This window comes from Pogonomyrmex barbatus, unplaced genomic scaffold (genome assembly GCF_055798465.1).
Source record: "Pogonomyrmex barbatus isolate J1 unplaced genomic scaffold, ASM5579846v1 scaffold10, whole genome shotgun sequence".
NCBI lineage: Eukaryota > Metazoa > Arthropoda > Insecta > Hymenoptera > Formicidae > Pogonomyrmex > Pogonomyrmex barbatus.
In genome coordinates this window covers 1,958,645-1,983,102 of record NW_028297099.1, presented here as the reverse complement: position 1 = coordinate 1,983,102, position 24,458 = coordinate 1,958,645, and the positions used below count along the sequence as shown (strand labels likewise).

General features: G+C 40.3%; 3 protein-coding genes across 17 annotated transcripts in view; 1 reads left to right on the top strand and 2 right to left on the bottom strand.

Annotated features, from left to right (window-relative positions):
• Synd (protein kinase C and casein kinase substrate in neurons protein Synd) overlaps positions 1-2,142 on the bottom strand; it is a 50,474-nt gene extending 48,332 nt beyond the window's left edge. For 2 of the 5 annotated variants that reach the window (XM_089085490.1, XM_089085489.1), the window contains exon 1: positions 1,781-2,141. The gene's annotated coding sequence lies outside the window, so the exon portion shown is untranslated. Of the gene's footprint in view, positions 1-1,780 lie in introns of all 5 variants that reach the window. The other 3 variants (XM_011632607.3, XM_011632609.3, XM_089085486.1) reach the window with 2 other exon arrangements.
• Positions 2,143-2,990: 848 nt separating this feature from the next.
• On the top strand, positions 2,991-7,228 carry LOC105422987 (E3 ubiquitin ligase Rnf121). The gene is made up of 8 exons (XM_011632596.3): positions 2,991-3,168; positions 3,433-3,467; positions 3,597-3,738; positions 3,820-3,974; positions 4,045-4,273; positions 4,353-4,588; positions 4,677-4,793; positions 6,948-7,228. The coding sequence occupies exons 1-8, from the start codon at positions 3,130-3,132 to the stop codon at positions 7,000-7,002; spliced, it is 1,008 nt and encodes a 335-aa protein (XP_011630898.2). The 5' UTR covers positions 2,991-3,129; the 3' UTR covers positions 7,003-7,228.
• A 3,923-nt stretch (positions 7,229-11,151) lies between these two features.
• Positions 11,152-24,458, bottom strand: part of Ten-m (teneurin transmembrane protein Ten-m) — a 499,088-nt gene continuing 485,781 nt past the window's right edge. For 9 of the 11 annotated variants that reach the window (XM_089085477.1, XM_089085479.1, XM_089085480.1 and 6 more), the window contains 7 exons: positions 23,585-23,792; positions 21,970-21,996; positions 20,032-20,248; positions 19,080-19,915; positions 16,683-18,991; positions 15,769-16,522; positions 11,152-15,526 (listed from right to left, as the gene is read on the bottom strand). In XM_089085477.1, the coding sequence (XP_088941603.1) occupies positions 14,038-15,526; positions 15,769-16,522; positions 16,683-18,991; positions 19,080-19,915; positions 20,032-20,248; positions 21,970-21,996; positions 23,585-23,792 (5,840 nt within the window). In that variant the 3' untranslated portion in view covers positions 11,152-14,037. The remainder of the gene's footprint in view (positions 15,527-15,768; positions 16,523-16,682; positions 18,992-19,079; positions 19,916-20,031; positions 20,249-21,969; positions 21,997-23,584; positions 23,793-24,458) is intronic. The other 2 variants (XM_089085481.1, XM_089085482.1) reach the window with 1 other exon arrangement.

The window sequence follows — 24,458 nt, the reverse complement described above, 5'->3', positions numbered from 1 at the left end:
GTATCGCCTACGGCGGAAGTGAATTTGTCTCTCTCTCTCTCTCTCTCTCTCTCTCTCTCTCTCTTTCACACGCGTGCACACGTGGGACTCACGCAGATGCTGACGAGGAATGCGATATTCGCAGGCAGCGAGCGAACAGTTTTGTGTGTGTGTGTGTGTGTGTGTGTGTGTGTGTGTGTGTGTGTGTGTGAGAGAGAGAGAGAGAGAGAGAGAGAGAGAGAGAGAGAGAGAGAGAGAGAGAGAGAGAGAGAGAGAGAGAGAGAGAGAGAGAGAGAGCTCGGGAGAACCTGGAGGTCTGCCAATTTGTGCGAGGTCCAAACATGACCGTGCCGTAGCGAGAGGACTTTGCTCTCCTTCGGGGTTCTCTGACTTTACGTCCGTCCCGTGCGATGAAATTGCATTATCGGGTTCCCCGAGGAATGCAAATCGCATTAATCGCAGTGCACTGGGAAAACACAGACGGAGGAGAACGGGAAGGAGAGACAAATTAGGAATACGCGGAGACCCTCTTGGGCATTCTCTCGGAAAATTGACGAATATCTGTGAGTGAAATTATCCTATTCGATACCCCGGAATTCTCGGGAATATCAACGATCATTTCCGAAAGAAAAGTTATATTCTTCATTCCGTAAATGGAGACTCGAGTTCAAGATTCAAAATATTTTTGTACGTACTTTAATTTTTATAAACTTATATCTACATGTATTTTATATAATATTTATATATACGTATTAAAAATTTATTTCTTGTATGTGTAAATAAAAATATATTTAAACAATGTTTAATATAAATAAAATATAATATTTAAAAATATATTTTCTTTCACGCATTTATATCTATCGCAGGTGAATACGAACGGGGATCGTAGATAAATGCGATCTCCTCGATTCGATATATTGGGTTCGGGGATCGGACAGCAGCCGGTCGCGAAAGTATTGACCTTCCGTGTGACGTTTTCCGCATTCCGCGTGGCATCTTCAGGGTCAATAATCGCGACGCCGTGACAAAACTTCCACTACCGGAGTCACGGAGACTCCTAAACTGATGGTGCCCCTAAGAAGAAACGAGTGGAGGTCCCTCTCTCGCGAAGCGATTCCGCGATCGCGCGACGAATCAAAACCGCGGTCCACGCTTATCTAGCCGTGGGGAAACAGATAACTCCCGATGTTGCATCGCGCCACGAGTAGAAAGGCTGACCGGTAACTGACCCCTAATCATTAGCCAAGACAACAAGTCGCGTGAAGTCCTTGAAGGCGTCGCGAAAAGGAGCGTGTATATACAGACGCTAAACAACGGAATGTAATTATGATACCGACTTAATTGCCGTTTGTAGAACACAGTGTCGTGAGAATGTTCGACTATTCTACGCCACATCGCTCCGAAACGCGACGCTCGCATTTGTGAGAATCGACGTATACGCTTGACAAACGTCACTCGCAAAAAGAAAAAAAAATAGAAGCAGAGGAGAAAAAAGAAGTTTCTTCAATCGATCATTGTAATTTTTTTCTCAGATCACGTGTAATTCACGTATCGCGATATTTTTTTTCTTGATCCGTTTTTGTGAACGATGGTCTTCCCGCTCATCTTTCCCACTCTCCCTCTCTCTACTCCCAGATAAATACAAATTTTTCGTTCGCCGAAGGGTGCGCCGGGGGGACGCAGGCCGGTCGTCGGGAATTTCGCAAACCTTCACGGGTTGCAATTCTACGGCGCACCGAGCCGTGGCCGACTCGTCGCTGCTCTTGCGAAGCACAGAAGACAACATTCTGGGTTTACTCACCGAAAGCAATTCCTCGGCACGACGGCGACCGATCGGGGAAGGGAAGGAAGGGGGAGCGCGCCGACTCTGGGCTGGCTGGCTGACTTGGCGCGGTATCCTTCCGTGTGGAATCCGGCGAAAACTTAACCCCGGCGTGATGGGCCTCCGCCGCGTATCCACGTGTGCGGAACGTTATCAGGTGCACCGACACTGTTAACACACACGCGTAGCCCGCGAACGCCGCGCGACCCGCTGACACGTACAACCGTACGCGCGATTTCACGGCAATGGAATTTTGTCACGTCGCGCGTTTTCTCAGCGAACGGTACCGCAAACGCTCATGTTGCTGCACCACGAACGGCGAATTACCATTCCAGCTATTCCCTCTCCGCGAGCCACCACCGCCGCTGGGGCGTGGCTTAGCGACGTAGGGATCCGAGTGCCGACGGCTGCGAACGAGGCTCGCTCATTGGCCGGGAGCCGCCGGCCAATCGCGACGCGGCGTCAACCCGAAACCGTGCGCGCGTGATTTGAATTCGTGATTTGAAGTATCATCGACGTTTCTCGCTTTAAAATTAAATGATAAGTCGGGCCGTAAAGAAATTTCGTAATTTGAGCGAAATTTCGAAGCAGAAATATTCTTTCTGATAAATGATTCTAAAATTTGTATTTGACATATATCAATTGAAATGAAGTTAAGGTTGATTTTATCGATTGTCTGTAATTTATCGACGTTGTTCGTGAACGGAAAGATAATTTTTTATTTTTGTTATTTCGCTAACCGCGAAATATTTTGAATTATAAAAATCGATAGAATATAATTCGGAAAATATAATCGATAATAAAGCGATGCTTATTGAAACTCCAGGAAATAATCAGTAGCGAAGCTTGAGACTTTTCATTACGAAAATCAAAACTTTCGAAGTTATAAGTAAAATATCAGAATTGTAATCGAGTAAAAAGTAACACTAATTAAAGTTACGAGAATCGCAATTCGTTGAGTTTCTAAAATGTTAGATTTGTTAAAATTCTTGAAAATAAATAAAATATCAGGAGAATATAATTAGATTGGAGGAATGAAATAATGAATCTTTTCAACAATTATTCCAAAAATTTCAAAAAAATTTACTTAATTTCCACCACGAGAATTCGAACTTTCAGAAGCTAGGAATCAAATAGAATATTTGTCAGCTGAGTATTGGACTGGAATTTATAGAATTTCTACATGATAATGCAGATAACACGAATGCCGGTCATTCAGTGAGTGTATGACACTGCTAACGGTATTCTAAAATGAGATTGCAACGCGTCGACCGCGTTAGATCAGTTTATTAGCATATTTCTCTGTACGTTAATGGGATACGGTGCTCATGATGGATGTACACCAATTGCATCAAATGCCGAATAAAGTAGGTGCAAAATCTTGTGGATTTAATCATTTGACAATTCGAAAGTAACATGCGATGTTCAAACATAACCTCTCTCGAATGAAAGTCATGTTTGCACAAAATTGTGCTGACTCGTTGTAGTTTTAACAAATATTACTCTTCCTTTGCTTATGAGTATCTGTTGTTAACAATGGTTATTCTACCGAAAAAAATTTCCATTGTTTTGCATTGCATATGTTGCTTCTCAAGATTACATAGGATATGATGTTTCTTTTTTACTTTTAGAGTGAAGGAGAATTAACTCCAGAAGAAAAATGGAGGTAAATATAACAAATTTATTTTGAAAATGTTTCTTGTTATTTTTTATAGCTGGATTTGTAATGTTTGAAATTAGAATATTGATATAGAGAAGTTCAAATAATAGAATTCATGTTAAATTTGCTTCGTAGGATAGAGCATATAAAGATGCACGAGCAGCATCGAGGCCATGAATCTATGCATGCGGAAATGCTGCTTATATTGTTGGTGACATTAACAGTAGCACAGATTATACTGGTTGAATGGAAGAAGAGGCATTTCAAGTCATATCAGGTATAGAATAAGATATTTCTCTTCTTTACACTTAATGCAAATATCAACTGAATATATTAATATGATATATTTTTTCTGCAGCTTGTAACGCTAGTAGCCATGTGGATTATTCCATTTGGAGTAAGCTTAAAGAACCATTGGTGGAGATTTATATTTTTATGGCTTTTATCTTCATGTATAACAGCTCTAGTAGTAAGAAAAGCTATGCAAAGACCAATAGAAGGTACCACACCTAGGTAATATCAAATAAATGATGCTATTATAGATAGTAATTGTGTAATAATAATAGACTTTACTTCTTTACAGACTCGTGTACAAATGGTTTTATTTTCTTTATAAGCTCAGTTATGCGCTAGGTATAATTGGATATATCTTTGTGTTATTTACATTTTTTGGCATAAATATCCTATTAAATATTAAACCTCATGTTTGGATGGACTGCGGCATGTTGTTTTTATTTTATGGTCTTTACTTTGGAGTATTAGGGAGAGACATTGCTGAAATGTGTGCTGACACAATGGCATCACATATTGGGGTAAACATTAGAAATCAAACATTAGACATTAAGTGTCATATTATATGTCTGATCTTGTAATATTTGATACAATTTTCAGTATTATACTCCGGACAGTATTCCAACGAGAGTCTTGGAACCAAATGTTTGCGCAGTATGCGGAAATAAACTTCTGGTTTCCGAGCACGAGGAAGGTGTGATCGAAAATACGTATAAACTTACTTGCGAACATGTTTTCCACGAATTTTGTATTAGGGGTTGGTGCATTGTTGGAAAGAAGCAAACTTGTCCTTACTGCAAAGAGAAAGTCGACTTAACAAAAATGTTTCGCAATCCGTATCCTTTTAAAACATTTAAAACACACAAAAATTATAACGACGATTTTATGCAAACCAATCTTATTATACCTTAACGAATAATATAGTTGGCAACGGCCACACGTTTTATATGGTCAACTATTGGATTGGTTAAGGTGGCTAGTTGCTTGGCAACCTTTAATTTTGTTTCTAGTTCAAGGTATCAATTGGGCTCTGGGCCTTGAGTAAGTAATAATGTTGGCGTAAATCAACTACTCTCACATGCACCATTGTTGTTATTGCAACACTAAAGAGAATGATTAACTTAGTCATCTTGTCAATACTGTGTTTGTATTTTTATATATGTTGTAATTATTTTTGTTACTCATAAAAAAGATATTTCAATAGATAGGACAAGTAAAATGCCAGTAAAAATAATCCTACTCGTGTCTAAGCATTAAAAATTAACAATAATACCACGTTAATTCTGAAAGGTATATATTTATTTCCATACATGTAGAGAATAACTCCCAGTTAAAAATAATTCCGGAATATAGCATATAAACATTTTGTGTAATCGAAGAAACTGAATAGAAAAATTCTTTATATGAAGTAATAATATACCAAAGCTCAATGCGTAAATTAGATATAATGTAACTATATATCTAAAATAGTGTATGCCACACATTAAACATGTAATTAAAAATTATTTAATGTAAGAAATAATCAGATACATGGCGATATTTTTGTATTTTTCCTCTAAAAATTCTTTGTACACATAAGAATATTAAGAACAATATTTTAAAAAACAGTTATAGGAGTAATATTTTGTGAAGGACATGAGGAGGATTAAATCATTTTCTATATTGTTCTATCCAGATAGTCTATCATAGTTTTAGCAGTTAAATGTCAGGTTATAGTGATGTGTTAAATATTTGTTCATAAATTTATTACTATACTTCTGGCAAACATGTTTTGCAAATAACTTCCTACTAATTATGAATACATTCCATTACTCCTAAACATGTAATGAGTGCTGCTTCCAATATTTGCTTCATCAAATAATACAATTACAAGAAACTAAAGAATGCATGTATATATATTGTATGTGACTGCTGTTTACAGGGTGTAAATTATATTGTAATATATAAAAAATAGACGAAATCAAAGAATTGATATGAATTGTACACGTATTTTCTTTTAAGTTATTTTAATGAGATTTTAACATTAGTGTTTCGCAATTGTAAAAGATGTAAATCAGAAAAATATATTCTTGACAAGATATACATTTCACTTATAATAATTGGAGAAATATTTATCTAGCATTTAAATACCTTCTTTCTTTTGATTAGACGTCAATAATTGTAGCAGACTTGATTATGTAAGCATATGATCTTGATAAAAAATACTTGCTATCGATTTATATTTTCTATAATCAAATTTCTACGTGTAATATTTTTCTAGTAAACACATCTTGAGTGCTTCTTGCAGCATTCAAAAAATAGAGATCAAACTTACAATATATACATAATATAAATCCATTGTAAAATAATGGCATTTAATTTTGTTGCTAGTCGCTCCAATTATTGTGGAGAATATTTTTAAAATGTAATAATAATTACTATTTATAATTTTTTTTTTCCTTAAGATCTCCATGGGAGAAGAATTTGATATATGTTACATTCTCAATCATGAATATATCTTTCGATCTGTTCTTTCTTTTGGACGAGAGTGCAAAATTTATTGTACGGTATATTGTATCATTCAACTATAACAGTCAACAGAAATGTAACATGTATTTCTTCCATCTTGTTCCTACACAAAACATAGTATAACGCAATCATTTGTAAAGAATAAAACCACTGTCAAAAACATGTCTTTTACAATAAAATTATGTACAAAATGACATACTTAGCTGTGATGTTCAATTCCTTTGTATTGCGTTTTTGTTAGATCGTTTTGATAGTTTCGTGAAAAGGAAAAGCTTAATTTTTAAATTTCTGAAAAAATAAACCTAGATATATGAAATTGTTGAAATTAAAATAAAAGGGGCGAAGGGAGAGACAACATATTTTTATCTAAATTTCGAGCCTCTGTTAATTCTTCCATTTTGAATCAAAGTATTAAAAAAAATTAGCAATTAATAACATAAATTTGAGATATATATACAATAAAATGTTTTGAAAGTGATTTCTAGATAAAAGGTATTTTCTTGCAATTTGAAATAATTAAGATTGATGAAAGTAATTTAAATATTGAAGCAAACTGCCGCGCAGTTATGAGTTAATGTGTGTCTTCTTGTATGTAACGTAGTAATTTTTTCTTGAATATAATCGATATAATTTATAACTTTGAGTGAAATGATTATCTTTTCTTTCATATTTTCATAATTTTTACAGAGTAACAGATATGAAGGAGGATCAGCGTGAAAAAACACTCAGTGTAATGGATTAACGACTACCGCATGCCGTATTGTTGTATAAGTTTCTCTGCTAGCATCGACAGATAAGTTCCTATTTACACATTCGCAATCTCTCACTAAGAAATAGTAGATATAAGGAAGAATATGATGTCGACCCGCAGAGTCCAAGATACATAGCTATGTACGTGTGTGCATGTATGTGTATAGTAAGAGAGAGAGAGAGAGAGAGAGAGAGAGAGAGAGAGAGAGAGAGAACAATGATAACAACTTGCCATTGATGTTACTAAAAGACTTTAATTAACTTTCTCGTTATTATCGATAGAAAAACAACTTTCATCACATCACGTATCCATAGGTACTTGTCAGACCATGTCGGACCCGTCGCGAGAGTATTATATATAATTCATATTTATATTTATATACATATATTTGTTTATAAACCTAATCTAAGATCTTTCGCGAACATTTTTGCGGGTGGAATGGAGTAAAATTGCAGGATGAGGTGCGCGAGGGAAGTGTCGCGGGAAAAGTGAGGTGAAACAAAGGCCAAGGGCGAGAACACACTTAACAGTGAATACCCTTCAACGGATCCGATAAACAGAGGTGTTGACGTTACTTGAGACGTAGTTTTTGGCTTGTTGGATAGTTCAGACGCCACGATACGATGGGATCGTTAGGATGGGTCCAGGGGCAGACATTCACAAACACGGGGAAATTTTATAGATATATTTATTGAGTACTTAGCGTGTAAGAGTATAGAATATATGTTACCTTACTGTTAAATATCATTACATGGTAAATATATTATATATATATATATATATATATATATATATGTATATATATATATATATATATATATATATATATATATATATATATGTATATGTCATGATGTAGTCTTTAAAATAAACCTTGCGCGCAGACACGCACGCGCGTGTTTACGTGTGTGTGTTTAAAAGTATTTACATAATGATCGCAATTAATATGTACAAGTTCACGAAAAACGGAAAGAAACAGACGAACGGGCGAGCGTGTGTGTCGGTCGCGTCGGTGATCGCCGGTTCGCCGTTTGAGTCCCTCGCGAGGATTCCGGTATCAGGACTCGAGCCGCGTTCACCGTCACGCCAATGCCAAGGGTAAATGCCGGTAAAATTTCATTTCCTCCGTTTTTTTTCTTTTCTTCCTCGTGTTATACAAATTGACCGTCGTCTTTATATGAAAGTATAAAGGTCGCTACGGTGAGATAATTCCTTTTTTTCTGCGCGGGCACGGGTGTACGAAACTACCATCGCTACGGATAATTGTAGGTATCCTAATTAACAACATCAATGTCGCGTACGATTGTGACTTTTCCTTTGTTCCTTTTTTTTTATGTGGCAGCTCTTCATCTCCCGCCCGCGAGCGATAACGGAGACTCCGCGCGACGCTTCGGATACGGTAGGCATTCGAGACGGGTACAATCCGTTAAAAGTTTAGAATAAAAAAATGCATGTGGTTCTCAGATATAAAGCTCTTTCTTGGACCTTTCAGATCGCTGTGATTCGTAGCTACATAACGTGAACCACTTTACCATATCCGCAGCGTCGCGAAGATTCCGTATCGGTCGCGGGACCTCGAGAGGCGCTCCAACGAAACGCGATATATCATTCTCTTCGATTGTGTATCGTTATATATTATGTACAAAAACAAAATATCACGCGACCGCCGTAATTTCTCACTGGCGTATAGAAAGAAGCGCGACAAGCGCGTCCGACGAGCGATGTCTCTCGCGGCTCGCCTGTATACATTATATATAAAAAGAAAAAAAAAGCGCACGACTTCCTTTCTTTCCCCTCGCAGTAACTATCGTTATAACGCAACTCGCATTATTTATATATTTATATATATATATATATATATATATATATTAATTTATATATATATTTCTCACTCTCTCGCGTGCGCATGCTCTCGCTTTCTTTTATCCTTTCATGCATCCTTCCTCACATTCTCCTCGCTTTTGACATATTATCATCGTCTCTCGTTCTACCGCCGGACTTTCAACGGCGTCCAAAGACATACACGATAGTTACGAAGTATTGCTTTTTCTTAGTCGCGTGTCGATCGCGCCTGCCGACCGCGATCCGGCGTTAACAATAATAAATTTTGCACCCTCCTGCGACAAGTCGCGCCAGAGTCTCGCTCTCGTTTCTCTTTCCCCTGGACATCCTTCGATTCCGCAATGCTCAGGTATTTGCTAAATTTGAAGACTTCTTTGAAGCTGTTTAGATATTGGGAATTGAAACAGTAATCGATAAACACATCGTTTTTTGTGAAATTTAGGCTTTAAATCTTTTAAATAAATAATTAATATATTATTATATATATATATATATAAAATACATATTTAATAAAAATTACCGAATCTCATTTACACAATATAAGAATGTAAATGATAATTTTACCCCGAATTTTTGGCCGAATGAATTTTTGCTAAGATCCAAAGGGGAAAGAACCGACGAGGGAGCAGGACTCATCCGCGACCCTTGCGCTCGAAGGAAACATGCGCTAAGCGTAAAGTTAACTCGAGTACAGGACTTTTTCTTCTCCTAAACGTATCGTATCGTTTTCTGTTTCTTTTTCTCTCTCCCGTTTTTACGTATCGTTTTTGCAAGTAGACGAGTATACACATAGAAAAACCGCATGCAGCGTTCGCCCGGTCGCTTCGGCCGGGGGATGCCGGCCGCATGCCGAGCGTCTCTCTACGAATTACAATAACGTGTTGGATAACGGCGTGCAAATGGACAACTCAGTAACAAGCGCTACGGAACTGCGTCCCCTGCGTGCTCGTGACAATCCGAGGAGAGATCGTCAAGAACGCGATGTCGAAGGGACGCTTGAGAACATCCCCGAGGAGGTGATCCTATCGGAGTTCACTTTAAAGATACATCCGCTTTAAATTGACGGTCCATCGACAGCGTAATTTTTGAAATCATATGATGAAAAATAGATATCTTCCCTCCCTAACATATAGAAAATCCCGAAAATGATATCAACGAGTCGAAACATCTTCTAGAAACGATATTCTCGGTCGTAACTCGATTCGGGTCGCGCGTTTGTGCTGAATTGTATGAAGCTAAATCCAGCTTAATTACCGGGGGGGGAGGGGAAGGGGGAGGGGGTCGAAAAACTACGATTTTCCGTATTTCAATCTTGAACAAATAATTTTTATCGTTTCCTCGAATGTTAGTCCGACGTATGTGTTAGTTCCAGTACGTGAAAATTATTTGCTCGAGATCACAGTGGTGTAGAGGAGCGCACCGATGCTATTTAACTACGGTTTCGAAGAATTAATGTAGGCGAGCCTGTGTATTTAAAGCCTCGGAGCCCGGGGCTTTGATGGCTGAGCAATTTTCCGCATTAAACTCTCTCGGCCTTATCCTACGGAGGAAAATAAAATTTAGCCTCTGTGTCTCGACGGTTTGACATGTGGAATGAATCACAGATCGATATGCCTCGTCTAGCCTCGGGCTCCCCTTCGAGGAAGGCGAAAAGAAATCTATCAGATTCAAGATATCTAGACATGATGTGTCGCGCGAAATAACAAGAATTCTAGCGGCGTATCTATCAGTCGTTACAATGTAAAACGAATTACGATTTCTATGATTTTTCTACTTTTTTCGTAAAAAAAGAAGAAAATGCATGTGTGAGACAAAAAAAAATATGGCTTTGTTTTGGAAAAAATGAAAACGCACGTGAAAAACTGAATGTTGCAAATTAATGGAGGCCTAGTCGCTAAAATGTTTTTGCGATTTTGCGGTAGAAAAACCTTTCGCGATATAAGAATGCGAAGACTACTTTCGCGTTACGGAGACGTGTTGTCTGTCATACCCAGATATGTACAGCGATGTTACTTATAAGGTTCACTAGCACACTCCCTTAACCGTTCGCTAAACCCCACGTTAACTCGTCAACTAATACGTACGTTTGTAGTTATGATTATGTATTTTTATTTTTTTTTTCCTTTTAATAATATATCGTCTACGCGGAACCACAACGTGGTGGAGCTGCATGGGCTCGCACGTTGGCTCACCGTGTACCCCTATATATATTATGCGTTATATTTCGATTTTTTGCATTCTTTACTTTCTATTAGTCGGTTACTTCATTCGACCCGAACCACAGACTTCGATCTACGCTTTTTACTTTTTTTTTTTTCCCTTATTTACCCAATATTGATAAACACCGACGAGTTCAGCTATATCAGTTACAGAGAGGAGGAGCTAAGGTTGTGCCCTGTAAAAAATAGGTGAATTAAGACGAATCGAAGAAATTTATTTCGAATGAAACGCCTGATCTTCAAAGTCAGGGATTGATTTTAAAATTGTAAAAAAAAATGTCAGACAATGCTTTATATTGTAACTCGGAAGAAAAAGGAAAAGTGAGATGATGTGAAATTTAATTACAAGAGATACGGAAGAAATTCATGAAAATTTTTAATCTTTTCTTCTCAAGAATTGAATAGATATGTAGATTAAAAGATATAGAAAAGAATTCAATCATCGCAAAACCAATTCCCTATATTTTAAGGATTAGGAATTTATAATTTGACGAAACGAATTTCTCTGCATGTATCGATTCTTGTTAATCCAACGATTTTTTACCGGGGGTGCTCACTTCGGCGGAGCGCGGGGTTGAGGTTCTTTTTCACAGGGCGATCCCACATACACACGGTTACATAGGACTTCTTCGACGACACAATTCAAAAAATAATTTTTCATTTTTAGTAGAAAGATAGGCGGGGCATTTTCCGTACAATGGTAATATTATCATTTTCCATTATTATTATTATTACTCTATTTATTATTCTTATTACTTATCGTTATCATATATTATTATTATTTTTATTATTATTATTTTTCTTCTGGACATTATTACTTCGACGTATCTCGTTACGGCTGTCTCGTCACGTCGTGTCACTTTTTATTACGTAACGATATCACGTTGTAGTAGTTCTTACACGCTTAAGTGATATCGATACTATTTACACGTGTCTACATTGTCTATGACAAACCGACAGATTCGCTTATACTTTAGGCAATCACGATCAAAATTCATCAAGTTTGAAATCTACGAAATACAAAATACAAGTAAAATAACTGAAAACAGATAAATTGGACGTTGTAATAATTCTATAACGATAAAATTGACAATATTTCTTGATTATTTTCTGATGGCAATTTGTTTTAATATTATACTATTATTTCATTATTGGAAAAGCAATATGTCGTTCTATTTGCTTGCAAAACTCATCTTGTGAAAATTTCATGAATTGATTTTACAAATAGAAGGAAAATAATCTTCATCACATCTTTAAAATAAAAATTCCACAAAGTTTCTATGAATCTTAGAGACTTGATAGAATTCGATTCCAGGTGCGTTTATAGCATTATTCAATTACGCGTTTGCACATAACGGCAGAATCAATAAGATAACATTGCCGATCGTGCTATGCATCCGGCCGATTTGAAGCGATAGTGTGTTTGTGTGTCAATCGTGATGCGTAGGCCTCGGTCGAGATTTAACGTGAACCGTTTTGCACAAATATCGCGTTTTTCTCGTAGCAGAATCTTTCACGTTTATTTTTTTTTTTTTTTTTTTTTTTTTTTCTTAATCAAAAAGACCGCGACGCGTCCGATATAGCTCCGCGACTTTCTTCAACGCGATTATCTCTCGCGTTCGCGTACATCACGGGGGCACAAATAAGTTTCTATATCTTCACACACGTATATCATGTGTGTCACATATTCTTCTTTTTTTTTTTTGTATTACATATAAAAAAGCGGTATCGACAGTTCCACTTGAGTTTACGATCGTTCTCTCGCGCGTTACGATATTTTATCTACATTTACCATTAAGAGCTCGAGTAGCTATATTTACAATTGCTTGTTTCGCACCTAGTACACCAATTTGCGCTTTGTTAAAAATATCTGCTGTATATTTGCTCTTCTTTGTCCCTTTCTCTCTCTCCCAATCATTCTTTTCCTTTCTCTCTCTCCCTCTCGTTCTCTTTCAATCGCTCGATTACCTTACGCTTTTCCTACAGCGTCTCGCGACGCGATCTACGGCGACGTCCACGGACAGTTTGTCTGTTGAGACGCATCCACCCTCGAGCGGATACGTCCCGACTAGAGATGCGGGGCGAGGGATTATCCCGAACGACGGGAGCGTCAGATAAGACTAAGACGTTCGGAGAGTGTCAGTGTCATACCTCTGGTATCGAAAAATTTTATCCTCTCGCCCCGCATCTTTTAACTTCGACGCGGCGATCTCGAGGCATCTCGTTTCCGCGTGCGTGCTTACGCGTGTCTTGTAGACCCTGTTGCGTGAATAAACGCCAGCTCGAATTCGATCGACGATCCGACGAGAAAGTCCAAGACATATTCTCATCCATCCTCCTCTTCGCGAAAACACTACCGGATTTCGTCGCGGACGGCACTTTGAAAGTTCACGCACGCACTTTCGTCTCTGTCATTCCTCCACGCGTCGATTTTCGCCACCTTTCCCTCTCTCTCTCTCTCTCTCCATCCTTCTCTCTTCCTCCGTGTCTTTTTCTTTTCTCTATAAACTAATCACCATATGTAACAAGCTTTATATTTTTCATTTCGTTAATAATGCGACTAGCTTAATTTTGACACTTCGCGATCCATTCCCATACCCGTCGTCTCCGCACGCACGTTTGACCGATCTACGAATCTGAGATCGATCGCGATCGCGTGAACGCGCTTATGGCACATCGACGGGATAGGTCGCACCGAACACGGGATGCACTATGCATTCGTGATCTTCGCATCTCAACGAGCGCGAGGAGGAGAAGAGGACGAGAGGAGGACCGAAGAGAGAAAGGGACGACGATGTTCACGCTCGCGTGGATTGCAGTTTGACGCATGTTCGCGGCAGCTGGATTTTTTCAGCATCGACGCGCTGCTCCCTTTCTCTCCCGTTCCGTTCATACTCGCTTCTCATATTCACGCGCGAATCAAGTCCCATGTGATACTTCGAACTCGCGTCGTGGTATCCTCAAATCACGAGTCATGCCTGTGAGTTCTGTTGCGCCTGTTGCCGCTCTTCCGCCTCTTCCTCTTGGTGTCGCGGGTAAACGCAACGTTACCGGGGTCGTCGGCGAGCTGGGGATACCTGTGCACGCTGTGGATGTCGACACCCTCGTAGCCGTCGACGGTGCCGCGACTGATGAGCTCATCCTTTTCCTCCTTTGACCAGTCGCCTCTGCCCTGAAAACCGGCCATTACCAGTTGCTTCTCAATCTCCCAGGCTCTCTCGACGGCTCGCTTGTGCGCGTGCTTGAGGATACGATGTCGCTCCTGCTCGGGATCAGCTCCGTATTTGATCACTACGGCCGCGTCCGGATTGTGAAGCCTTAGCTCCTTCCACGTGCCTGAGCCATGCTCGGTCGTCTCATGTGTGGACACGTTGAACATGCCACCGAGCCGATGAAGCTCCTCCATGTCGTCGCGGATCTTCAATGCGTTATCCTTGACAAAGTAGAAGACGTCCTGATCGTGCACGCTAAAGTGCAACGGCAGGAAGTACGAGTTGTTGAACACGGACGTCACCACGTCTTGCACCACACTGTTGACACCGTCCACCACGCTCACTAGAGCTCGACCACCGACGCGCGACACCAGGATACCCTCGCCGAAAACTGCCCGACGATGTGCTACTCGCGGCAACAGATTCCGCGTTTTCGGTTCCAACTTCAACAATGGCTTGGGAACGAAACCCAGATCGGAGAACTTCTCCTGCACGCGATTCACAATGCACTGCAGACCGGACATCACACCAAAGTCCGGAGTTAATTGCGGAGATGTGACAATAGCGCTCGGCTGGTACACCATTTGCTTCGTATATTCGGAGCCGAGCATCGTTGAGATATCATAACCATATAGTTTCAGCCAACTTGCCAGATCCGTCATATACTCGACATTCTGCTTGAAATTAATCGGATCGTTATTACGGAAGCGATAGATGAAAATGTCGGTCGGTGTGGTAAGTTCGTTGGCCATCTGTTCCCAAGCTGGAGTCATCCATTGACCGACGGTCGGATCGTAAAGCCTCTTATTCAAGTAGATCAATTTGGTGTTGGGATCGAAGAGACCTCCGTGGAAATCAATAGGCAAATAGAAATCGGGATTGGTATCCTTAATGATTTTGCCAAACGGTGTGCGTCGCATCTCTTTGATAAGATTACCATTAGTGTCGAAGAGAGCGAGCGGCGAGCCATTTTGATCCGTCGCAACATAGAAACGTTGCTCAGATGTTTCTACGGTCATCAGGAAATCGCGCGAGTCGTAGAGGAACCGGAACGTCTTGGATGATTTCGGGAAATGAACGTGCGTTATCAGATCCGGAGTTTTTGGATTTGCGTAGAAGAATTGCGTAATGTTCTCTCGATCATCGTTCATGGACACCAGTCGACCGCGATCATCGTAGAAGTACCAAATCTGGAATTTCTTGTGCTCCGACGCGTGAATCAGCTGGCCGCGCGAATTGTATCTGAAAAAAGGAAAAAATTGCATATTACACACTTATTAAACGTTTCCCAGTGGTTTTTACAAAATAGTTTTCTGCAAAATTTACTCAAAAAGAAAGGATTTTGATACAATTTTAATAATTTTAATAAAAAAATATAATTATATATATTTTTTATAGATATATCTTATATGAAAGAAGAAAATAAATCTTAATCTTTATTCTTTATTCTTAAATTAATAAAATAAAAAATAATAAACACGTACCTATATTTATGTTCTCCGCGAATTACGACGAAGCCACGTCCGTCATATGAATTAAATTCAACGTCACCGTATTGAACCACTCGATCGCCACTGTCGTAACCCAAAACGATCTTCTCGTTATGTTCGGTCACGCCGATCACGTTACCATTCTCGTCATACGCATACTGCCAATTATTCTCTGTATCCGCTACCTCCAGCACGTGACCGTCCGCATTATATGTGATCTTCTCCATCCTGGACCACTCCTTCTTCTCCATCGACTCCTTTCCGATCGTGAGTTTTCTCATCTTAATGCGATTACGATTGTCATATTCGAGCTCCATACGGAATACGTCGAATGATCTAATGTTCATCAATACAGTCTTGACACGACCGTGCTCGTCATAGTCTGTAATCGTGAAGAACTGTTTGCTACTATCCTGCATGACCGATCTGTTGAAGAGATTTCTGTATATTCTGAGATCACCGACGCCCTCCAGTACTCCAAGATTCTGGTTGTACTTGAGACGAAGCTGAGGTAGCTGTTTGCCGTTGATGTCGACTTCGATGCCGGATATACGCGCGTTACCGTCGTACTGATAACGGTAATGAGCGTTATCCATGCCGCTCTTACTGCCAAACTTAATCTTTTCGTCTTTCACGATACCGGCATGATATTTATATTCGATGCGCATTTCGAAGTTCGGTTCGTTGATGTCAATGCTACGCACCAGGCTGGTCGTTTCTTGATAGGTATAATGTATCGAGGAAAGACCTAAGAAAAGAGATTCATAAATTGCGTCTAATGGATTGCGTCTTTAACAAGTTTGGAATATTTTACAAAATAAGCGAATATGAAGAAATTCTCTTTTTAATTTAAAAATAAAATTAAAATAAATATTATTTCAGTAAATTTCCTAGAAAAAGCCACTTACCGGCAAGTGTAGTTTCAAGTTTCCCAGCATGATCATAAACGTAAGCAACTTTTCCGCTTTGATGAGGATATACCTTGGCAAGAATTTGACCATCATCGTTATAAAGAATCTCATATGGATGTCTGTTCATTGGCGAATAATACTGGTACTTGTAAAATCCGAGAGAAGTTTGAAGAGAGAATGTATGGATATGTCCTCTTGGAGTAGTTAATGATTGTAACGCTCCCGCTTCGTCATATTGAAGAAGATAATCACTTCCACGAGGTGTAGTAACTTTCAGTGGTAGGCTGCTAAACATATCCTTGAAGGCATATACCATCGACGTGCCGTCGCTATATTTGATCTCGAACAAACGGCCTGCTCTGTCGAAGCCGTAGGTTTCGCTAATGTCACCCCACGTCCAGCTTGTTAGTCTACTAAATCGATCATATTCTAGCTCAACACCGGCGAAGATACCATCCTTCGGTCCCCACTTAATCGGCCTAGCTGTTCTGTCGTATGTGACATTCAGCAATTCTACTCGTTCGTCTATAAACACGGCCACAGTATTTGTCTCTCTGTCGTATTCCAGAGACAGTAAAATCTCGCCGTTGACACGGAGCTTCCTGCCGACTTGAGCGATCGCTTTTGAGTTACCGCGATTCTTATTTCCTTGGATCTTTCGAAGGTAGTATCGCCATTCGAAGCGATTAGCCAAATCCCCGGCGATCTCTGTTCTTTGTTTAGCCGGGACAGGGTAGCTTTCTCCTAATAGAGGCTCCAATTCTGCCAAAATCGAATATGGCATTGAATCGGTGCTAACAGTATGAGCCCACGGTGTTACTCTTCCGACTGAACCATCAGCGAGAACTGTAGTTCTCTGCTCAGCTTCTCCGACCTTCGTGACGACAGATGATCCTTTAATTAACATCGAAATGGGTTTCCTGTTGTTCTGTCCGACTTTCACTATAGCACCTTTCAGACTAAGATCGAACGTCAAACTGATCACTTTACCCGTGGGAGTCACCGCACTCGTCAGTCTACCAAACTCGTCATAATTATAAACATAACTACGACCAGTGCTATCGAGTTTCGTCTTCAATAGACCCGTGGGTCCATGATAGTCGAAGGTAACGTTATAATTGTCGGGCGTGCTCAATTCGTGCAGCATCTTCATCCTAGACATTCTCAATCTGCATTTTTGCCCTTTCGTATTCTCGATCGAATTCACCTGACTGCTGTAGTCTCTGAGCAAAAAGACCTTGTTTCCAGCTGCATCCGTCACTGTGCTGAGTTTACCATTGCTAGTGTTGACATTATAGGTGAAGAGATATACAGTCTCTCCGGTCAGAATGTTCTTTGTGGCAATATGTTGACCGAATCGATTGAATACATAAATCTCTTGTGTGTCGGGCGCATAGATCTCATATTCTCGCGCACCACTTGCGTCGGGAATGCTAGCTGTCACAGAGCGGATTCGGTAATTAGCTTGGTCACCGATATGCACTACTCCGTCAGGGGAAACCGCCACGGCAGATATGGTATTGAATTTAGAGGTAGATGCCAAGTAGTGATCGGCCTCGAAACAGTCACAGCCACGTTCCAAGCAATTGCACTTGGATTCGGCGCCAGCGTACGGGGATATCTTGCCGTCGGTACCAATCACGCGAACGCGGTTGATCCTCTGTGAGTCGCTCTCGGCGATATAGAGATCGCCCGACGGACCAAACGCGATGCTCTGCGGCATTACGAGAGTAGCGTGAGTCGCAAGTTCCGTGTCGAATGAGGCCGACGGTGAGGCGCAGTGAAGTGGACGACCGGCCACAACCTTGACGCGACCATCCGGCGCTAACTGAAGAACCATGTGATCGTCGATCATGTGCAGCGAATTGTCCAGAGGATTAATCGCCAATTCGGTTGGCCAACGTAGATGAACTTCTTCGACGTTCAACGTTCCTTCGCAAGGTATAGGTTTCCAATGTGATTTGTGCATGTGATTGCCGATCACGGTAGTGATAATGCCATCTCTGTCAACCATTCGGATGTTGGTGCCATCAGCGAAATACAAGACGTTGTCCGCGGAAACGGCAACTCCTTTAGGATAAGCGAGTTTAGCGTCTCGCGCGAGCGCACCATCGCCGCAATGAGCTTCATCACCGGGAAGACAACGTTCTCCAGAGCCAACTACCGTCTCCCAGTTGTGATCGGGATCCGTGTAATCATTGGTATCGCGAACGCGGATAATCTGATGGGATTCTGGATCCGAAATATAGAGTACGCCATCCAGAGGGCTTAGAGCGATGTGATAACGATATGATACTCTGGTTGCACTGGAAGAATAAGAGAAGAAAGTTAAGTTAAAGTTGAAAAATTTGAAAATAAGAGAAAGAATCATAATTAAACGACATAACTACGTACTTTAATCTGACCACAGTTCTGACTGTTCCGTCGACGAGGATCTTCCTGACTAGATTGAAATCACCGACAAAGATAGAACCATCCGCAGCGGTGGCAAGAGCAACGGGTGCTAAGAGACGTTGCTTGGAAGCTTGTCCGTCGCAGTCGTAGCAATCTAACGGTCTCTGATGACCGTCTCCCATTGTGGTGAGAATAACTCTTGGTTTGTGCTTTAGATAAATATTCGAACCATCTCCTTTTTGCAAGATACCTTCGTGGAAGTTGTACCTATGATGAATGTCCAGATTCCAACCACCAACCTCCGAAATAGACATGTCATGACCGCTCAGTTTTGTTGTTTGCACATCCCAGATAATATCCTTGCAGTCGCTATATTCGTAGCCGACTTTGACCATGGCAGTCGTTACTCCATAGACGCGTTGGCGATAAACGTTTAGGCGGTTCCAGGCATAAGTGAACTTGATCACGGGATCGGCCTCGAATATCTTTTCGAAGAGAATACCCTCAATCGTGATCCTCAAGTGTATGAGATTCAACGTCGGCGGGATGACCTCCGGAGTCAATTGCAGTTGTATGGTGGACAGGTAACCGGCCGCTCGAGAACTGTGATATACCAGATTCAGACCCGTTCCGGGTATCTGGAGACTCTCCTGTATAACTTGCGATTCCGCTAAAATGGCACTCTTGTCCGGGCAGGCCCCTTGGAATCCGTGTTTCCAAGTCGCCAGGACGACCGGCTTCATGAGATCGTAATCGTGCGCCGCGCACGCATGCGGAACGTGTACGGGTGGCTTCTCTTCGGCAGTGCTCATAATGATCTTGTCGATTATGACAACCTGAAGCGAGACGAACGAGACTATCATTATCCTTGATATTGCCTTTAACCATACGGATATCAAGAGTTCCTGGAACGCATGATGAATTTAATATGCCGTGAGAAATTCAAGCTTACCTCGTTCCAAGGCACAAAGACGATGTGACTCTGCGGTTTGAAGGGTGATCTGCCGAATTGTAAAGTTACGGCGCCGCCGCCGTTCACCAGAAGATCGAACCAGCCATCGTCTCTTGTGAGGGTGAAGCCTTCCAGCGGCGTGCTGGTGCTGACCCGCACTCCCATCAGTCCCGTGCCGAGATGTGTAACAACGCGACCACGTATGACGGCCGACCGGCTATTAGATAACGACCGTGTTAATCGGAGGGGAAAACTCGCGAATAAATAGTCTAAGATAATTTCTTTATGCTTCGTCGTATACTACTAACAAAGTAATCGCTATTCTCTAGGCTAATCTCAATCTACTACGTTTTACTATTCACACTTCCTCAACATTTTTTTTTTCAAAGTGAACACCGACGAGAAGATACTGTCACTTGATAACACCTAATGAGACATTTAACTTTCAACTTTTCATTAGACAAAGATTATAAGATTATAAGATTATCTGATAAAGATAAACTAAACTCGTGCCTTTAGTTTTTAAGATTTAAATGATAATGGTGATATAAAATGTGCTATTAATAGTAAATTTAGAAATACCTTATTTTTACTTACGCGTTATAGCATAAATTGTATATATATAATATATACACAATTGCATATATATATATATATATATACATATATATAATTTATATTAAAAAAGATGATGATAAAAAAAGGTGCATAAGACATCATTTATCTTGCTTAAGTGTTTTAAGAATAGATCTTAAGATTAATCCATAATTATCATCGATGGGTCGATATCTGTGTGATGGGGGGAATCACTATAATTAAACGCCCATTGCGCTTTCTTCCCAGGCGTCTTAAAAGATATGGGCAATCGAGGGTAAATTTGCATCGGAGGATAATGTGTGTCCATTTATATGTGACAGAATCCTTTCGCCGGTTAATAAGAATCTCAATATAGAGCATTAATCGCCAATCGCGTATGCAGATTAAATATTCAACGCGATGTACTTTCGTCAATTTTGCTTCTCAGTGCTAAAGAGGAACTATTCGACTCTTGGACCGTCTGCTCCACGAACAACGGTGATCGCTATATTTCTCTTTTTTCCTTGTATTGAAATATTTCGGATGATTTTCTCGGATCTCTCTGTCAGATTATAATTGCCTATAATTGGTTGAAAAACCAACAGAATACAGTGTACGACAGTCGAATCTTCAACAATCCGTGCCTCTTTGGCACTGGAGCATAATGGTACGAGGACAAATCACACTACTTATATACGTATAGTCAATATATTTATATATATTATATATATATATATATATATATATATGTGTATATATACACAAATAACACAAAGTCGGAAGCTCAACGTAAAAGGCACGAAACACAACGTAGGAATCAAAAGGTAACTGAACCATGCAACACGAGAATGTGTTCAACAATAACGGAGGACAAAGTGCGAGCTCGAACGATCGTGGAATGTGTTCCAACTGTCAAGATCGAGACTCTTAGATCGTGGACCGCGCAATTCGTTGATTTTCTGTAGCATCCCATTGTTCTCAGACCGATAAAAGAACATAAATGTCGTCAGCATTAGCGAGAGAAAGAGCTGTTCTCTTCTGATGCTCGTAATTCGATTAGGTCCTTTTATCATCTTGGGAACGATACTACAAACACAAAATGCAGAAGTACATGATCCAAGGAGACCTGCTATGATTCGATTTCAAATCGAGAGAGGTCAGGCTTCTCAAGCGCAGTCGAACGCACACACGCACGGCTCGTCGCGATCAGGATGCAGGATGTATTTTTATGTACACATACGTGAGAGATACCAAATGCACGAAAATATTATCAAACAGCAGCAGATTCTTTATTACTGCTACGATGGATCTTATTACGGATCCTCGTTTCATTTAGTCGAGCTTGACGTCTGGTTTTCTTACCTTGTGTTGAAGTGATTCCAGAACATACTGACCGGGCAGCACGGATAAAACAGAGCCGAGTTAAAATGATGCGATTAAAGGCGAAAAAGAGAAAGAGGAGGATGCGGGATCGGGGACGTGGGTCGAGAGAAAGGGAGAGAGAGAGAGAAAAAAAAAGTATCAAAGAATTTCCAGAGGCAGGGATGAAAATATAGAAGAGTCTGAGGAAAACTTTCCGCTTTTACGAAGAATTTCGATACGTCGCGTCTCCGGATTACTAGAATTTGCCGGTCCCTTCCAATGGACCCGACGCGTCGGGGAGAAAAAACTGTCCGGTTATTGTATCCCCTTCCCACCCCCTTAGCCGGCATGATGAGCGAAAAGCTCGAGGCTTAAACATGGACTCACACATTCACGCAAGCTCCACTCGGACGGACATGAGAAAGAGAGAAAGAGAAAGAACGGGTGGTTGGATTGATATACCGATAGATAGATCGTAAGGGACTGCGATAAAGATCGGGGTAGACAGAGAAAGAGAATGAAAGAGAGACAGATTGATGGAGACGAGGGCCAGGGGTCCGGGGGCGGGTTTAGTGCAGGGCACACGCTCGCGCACACGTACGTACAAAACATATGTAGAAAACTGTTGGGATGTGATTTCACACGGGTCACAACAACGCAGATATAATATATTGAAATCTATGTATATGCATCCTCGTGTCTGTACTGTCGATAATACACGTGTACTGAGAGAGAGATGTATACAGGGGTATGCGTGTATCTTGTAATATGCGCGTAGAGGCAGCTAAAGATTACCGGGTCCCTACGAGAGAGCTGGGACCCTTCTCTCTGTGTGCGCGCGCTTCTTCCCGTTTAGTTAAAAATAGAGATCGATCGGCTTTACCCGACTAATCTTTCAACCGATTCGGTTCCCGGCTCGAGTCAAAGGGACCGTATATTCGTATTATTAATAACCTTTAGTCGTTCCATCGAGCATGCAACTTTCTCGACCTTCGCGATTTACGCTCTATACAGGCTCTTTACATAGGTCCCCAATGCACTTCCTTTGCCATACGGATCCTTTGCCTAATTTGAAATACATGTGACTTTAATAATGATGTCGAGACACCGATAGTTTCTGAATTGTAAATTCTATTGGAAATCTGGAAAGTTTTAGAAGCTTTAAGAATCAAATTAAATAATGAAATCTTACCTCTTCGATAATTTTTAATGGATTTTGTGTCAGTTAGAATATTATTTTGAGATTTATAATCGCCATAAAAAGAGAATTTTTTGAAAAATAGCGGTCTTTTTACAAAGGAATATTCACTTTATATTCAAGAAATCCGTATGTGAAAGAAAATATGGTGAACTCGTGACATCCTGTATAGCGTCAATGGTTAATGTGTTCCTATTTTAATGCTGCCATTTTTTTTTTCGTAATCGCGCATGTGTTGAGAGTTTCCTATTTTATTTTTTTTTTACTTAGAGACACGCAGACTGTAGACGCAACATCGACATCGGGACGGACAATTTTCGCTAACGATTTCAACGCGGTAACGATGAGGACTATGACGACGACATTGGTCGCAAGGACGAAAGGGGAAAGTCTCGCGACGATCGACGGCGAACTTACCTCTCGTTGAAGGTCTCCTGACGAGCGTAGTTCTGCAGACTGCCCTCGTCGATTAGGAACTTCATTCTCTCGAAGAAGGATGCGGTGATGGCGGGTGGCTGTTTCCGTAGCAATATATCGATTGGCTTAGGTGCTGAGACGCACAGCTGGCTGGTACGGCATATGTGATTGGAGCAACATTCCGGATCGGCGCAATCAATGAGACCATCTAAAATACACATTATTTTCCATTAAAGTTGTAAGAAAGACAAACTTATTAATACATCTTCTTGTGCTTTATTTTGATCAAATTTCCTAAATATAAATATTTCAAACACAGATACAAAAATCTAAAATTTTAATTCAAATGTTATTTCTATTCTTCTCTTTTTCCTAATGTTCAAATTAAAAATTAAATAAATATTACATACAGTAAATTCATTTCATACAAAAGATTTAGCAACCAAGATCCTGCTTGCCAAAAAAATCGGCTATGTTACTTGCTGTTGTTAACATGTACTCGGCTGGTATCAATGTATTGTTTATTCTCACGTGCCGGGAAAAGACGTTCGACACATTATTTATCTAAGTATTGCGATAAATACGATAAATACGATAAATATTACGCTAATCTCAGTGGTCTAATGAATAAAACAGATTCCTGCCCGAAGAGCAGACGATCCAGGTTCGATCCTTGGTTGAGGTGATATTTTTCGTAATATATAATTCTAGTAGGGAGAATAATAAAAGGGATTTTAATTGATATCAAAAATATTTGATTATCGAATTATTATAGAACCATTACGTTAAGTCTGCTAATCTAGTAGCACATAGTTGGTGATATGATTATTTGAATTTATTTCATACAAAAGATTTAGCAATCAAGATCCTGCTT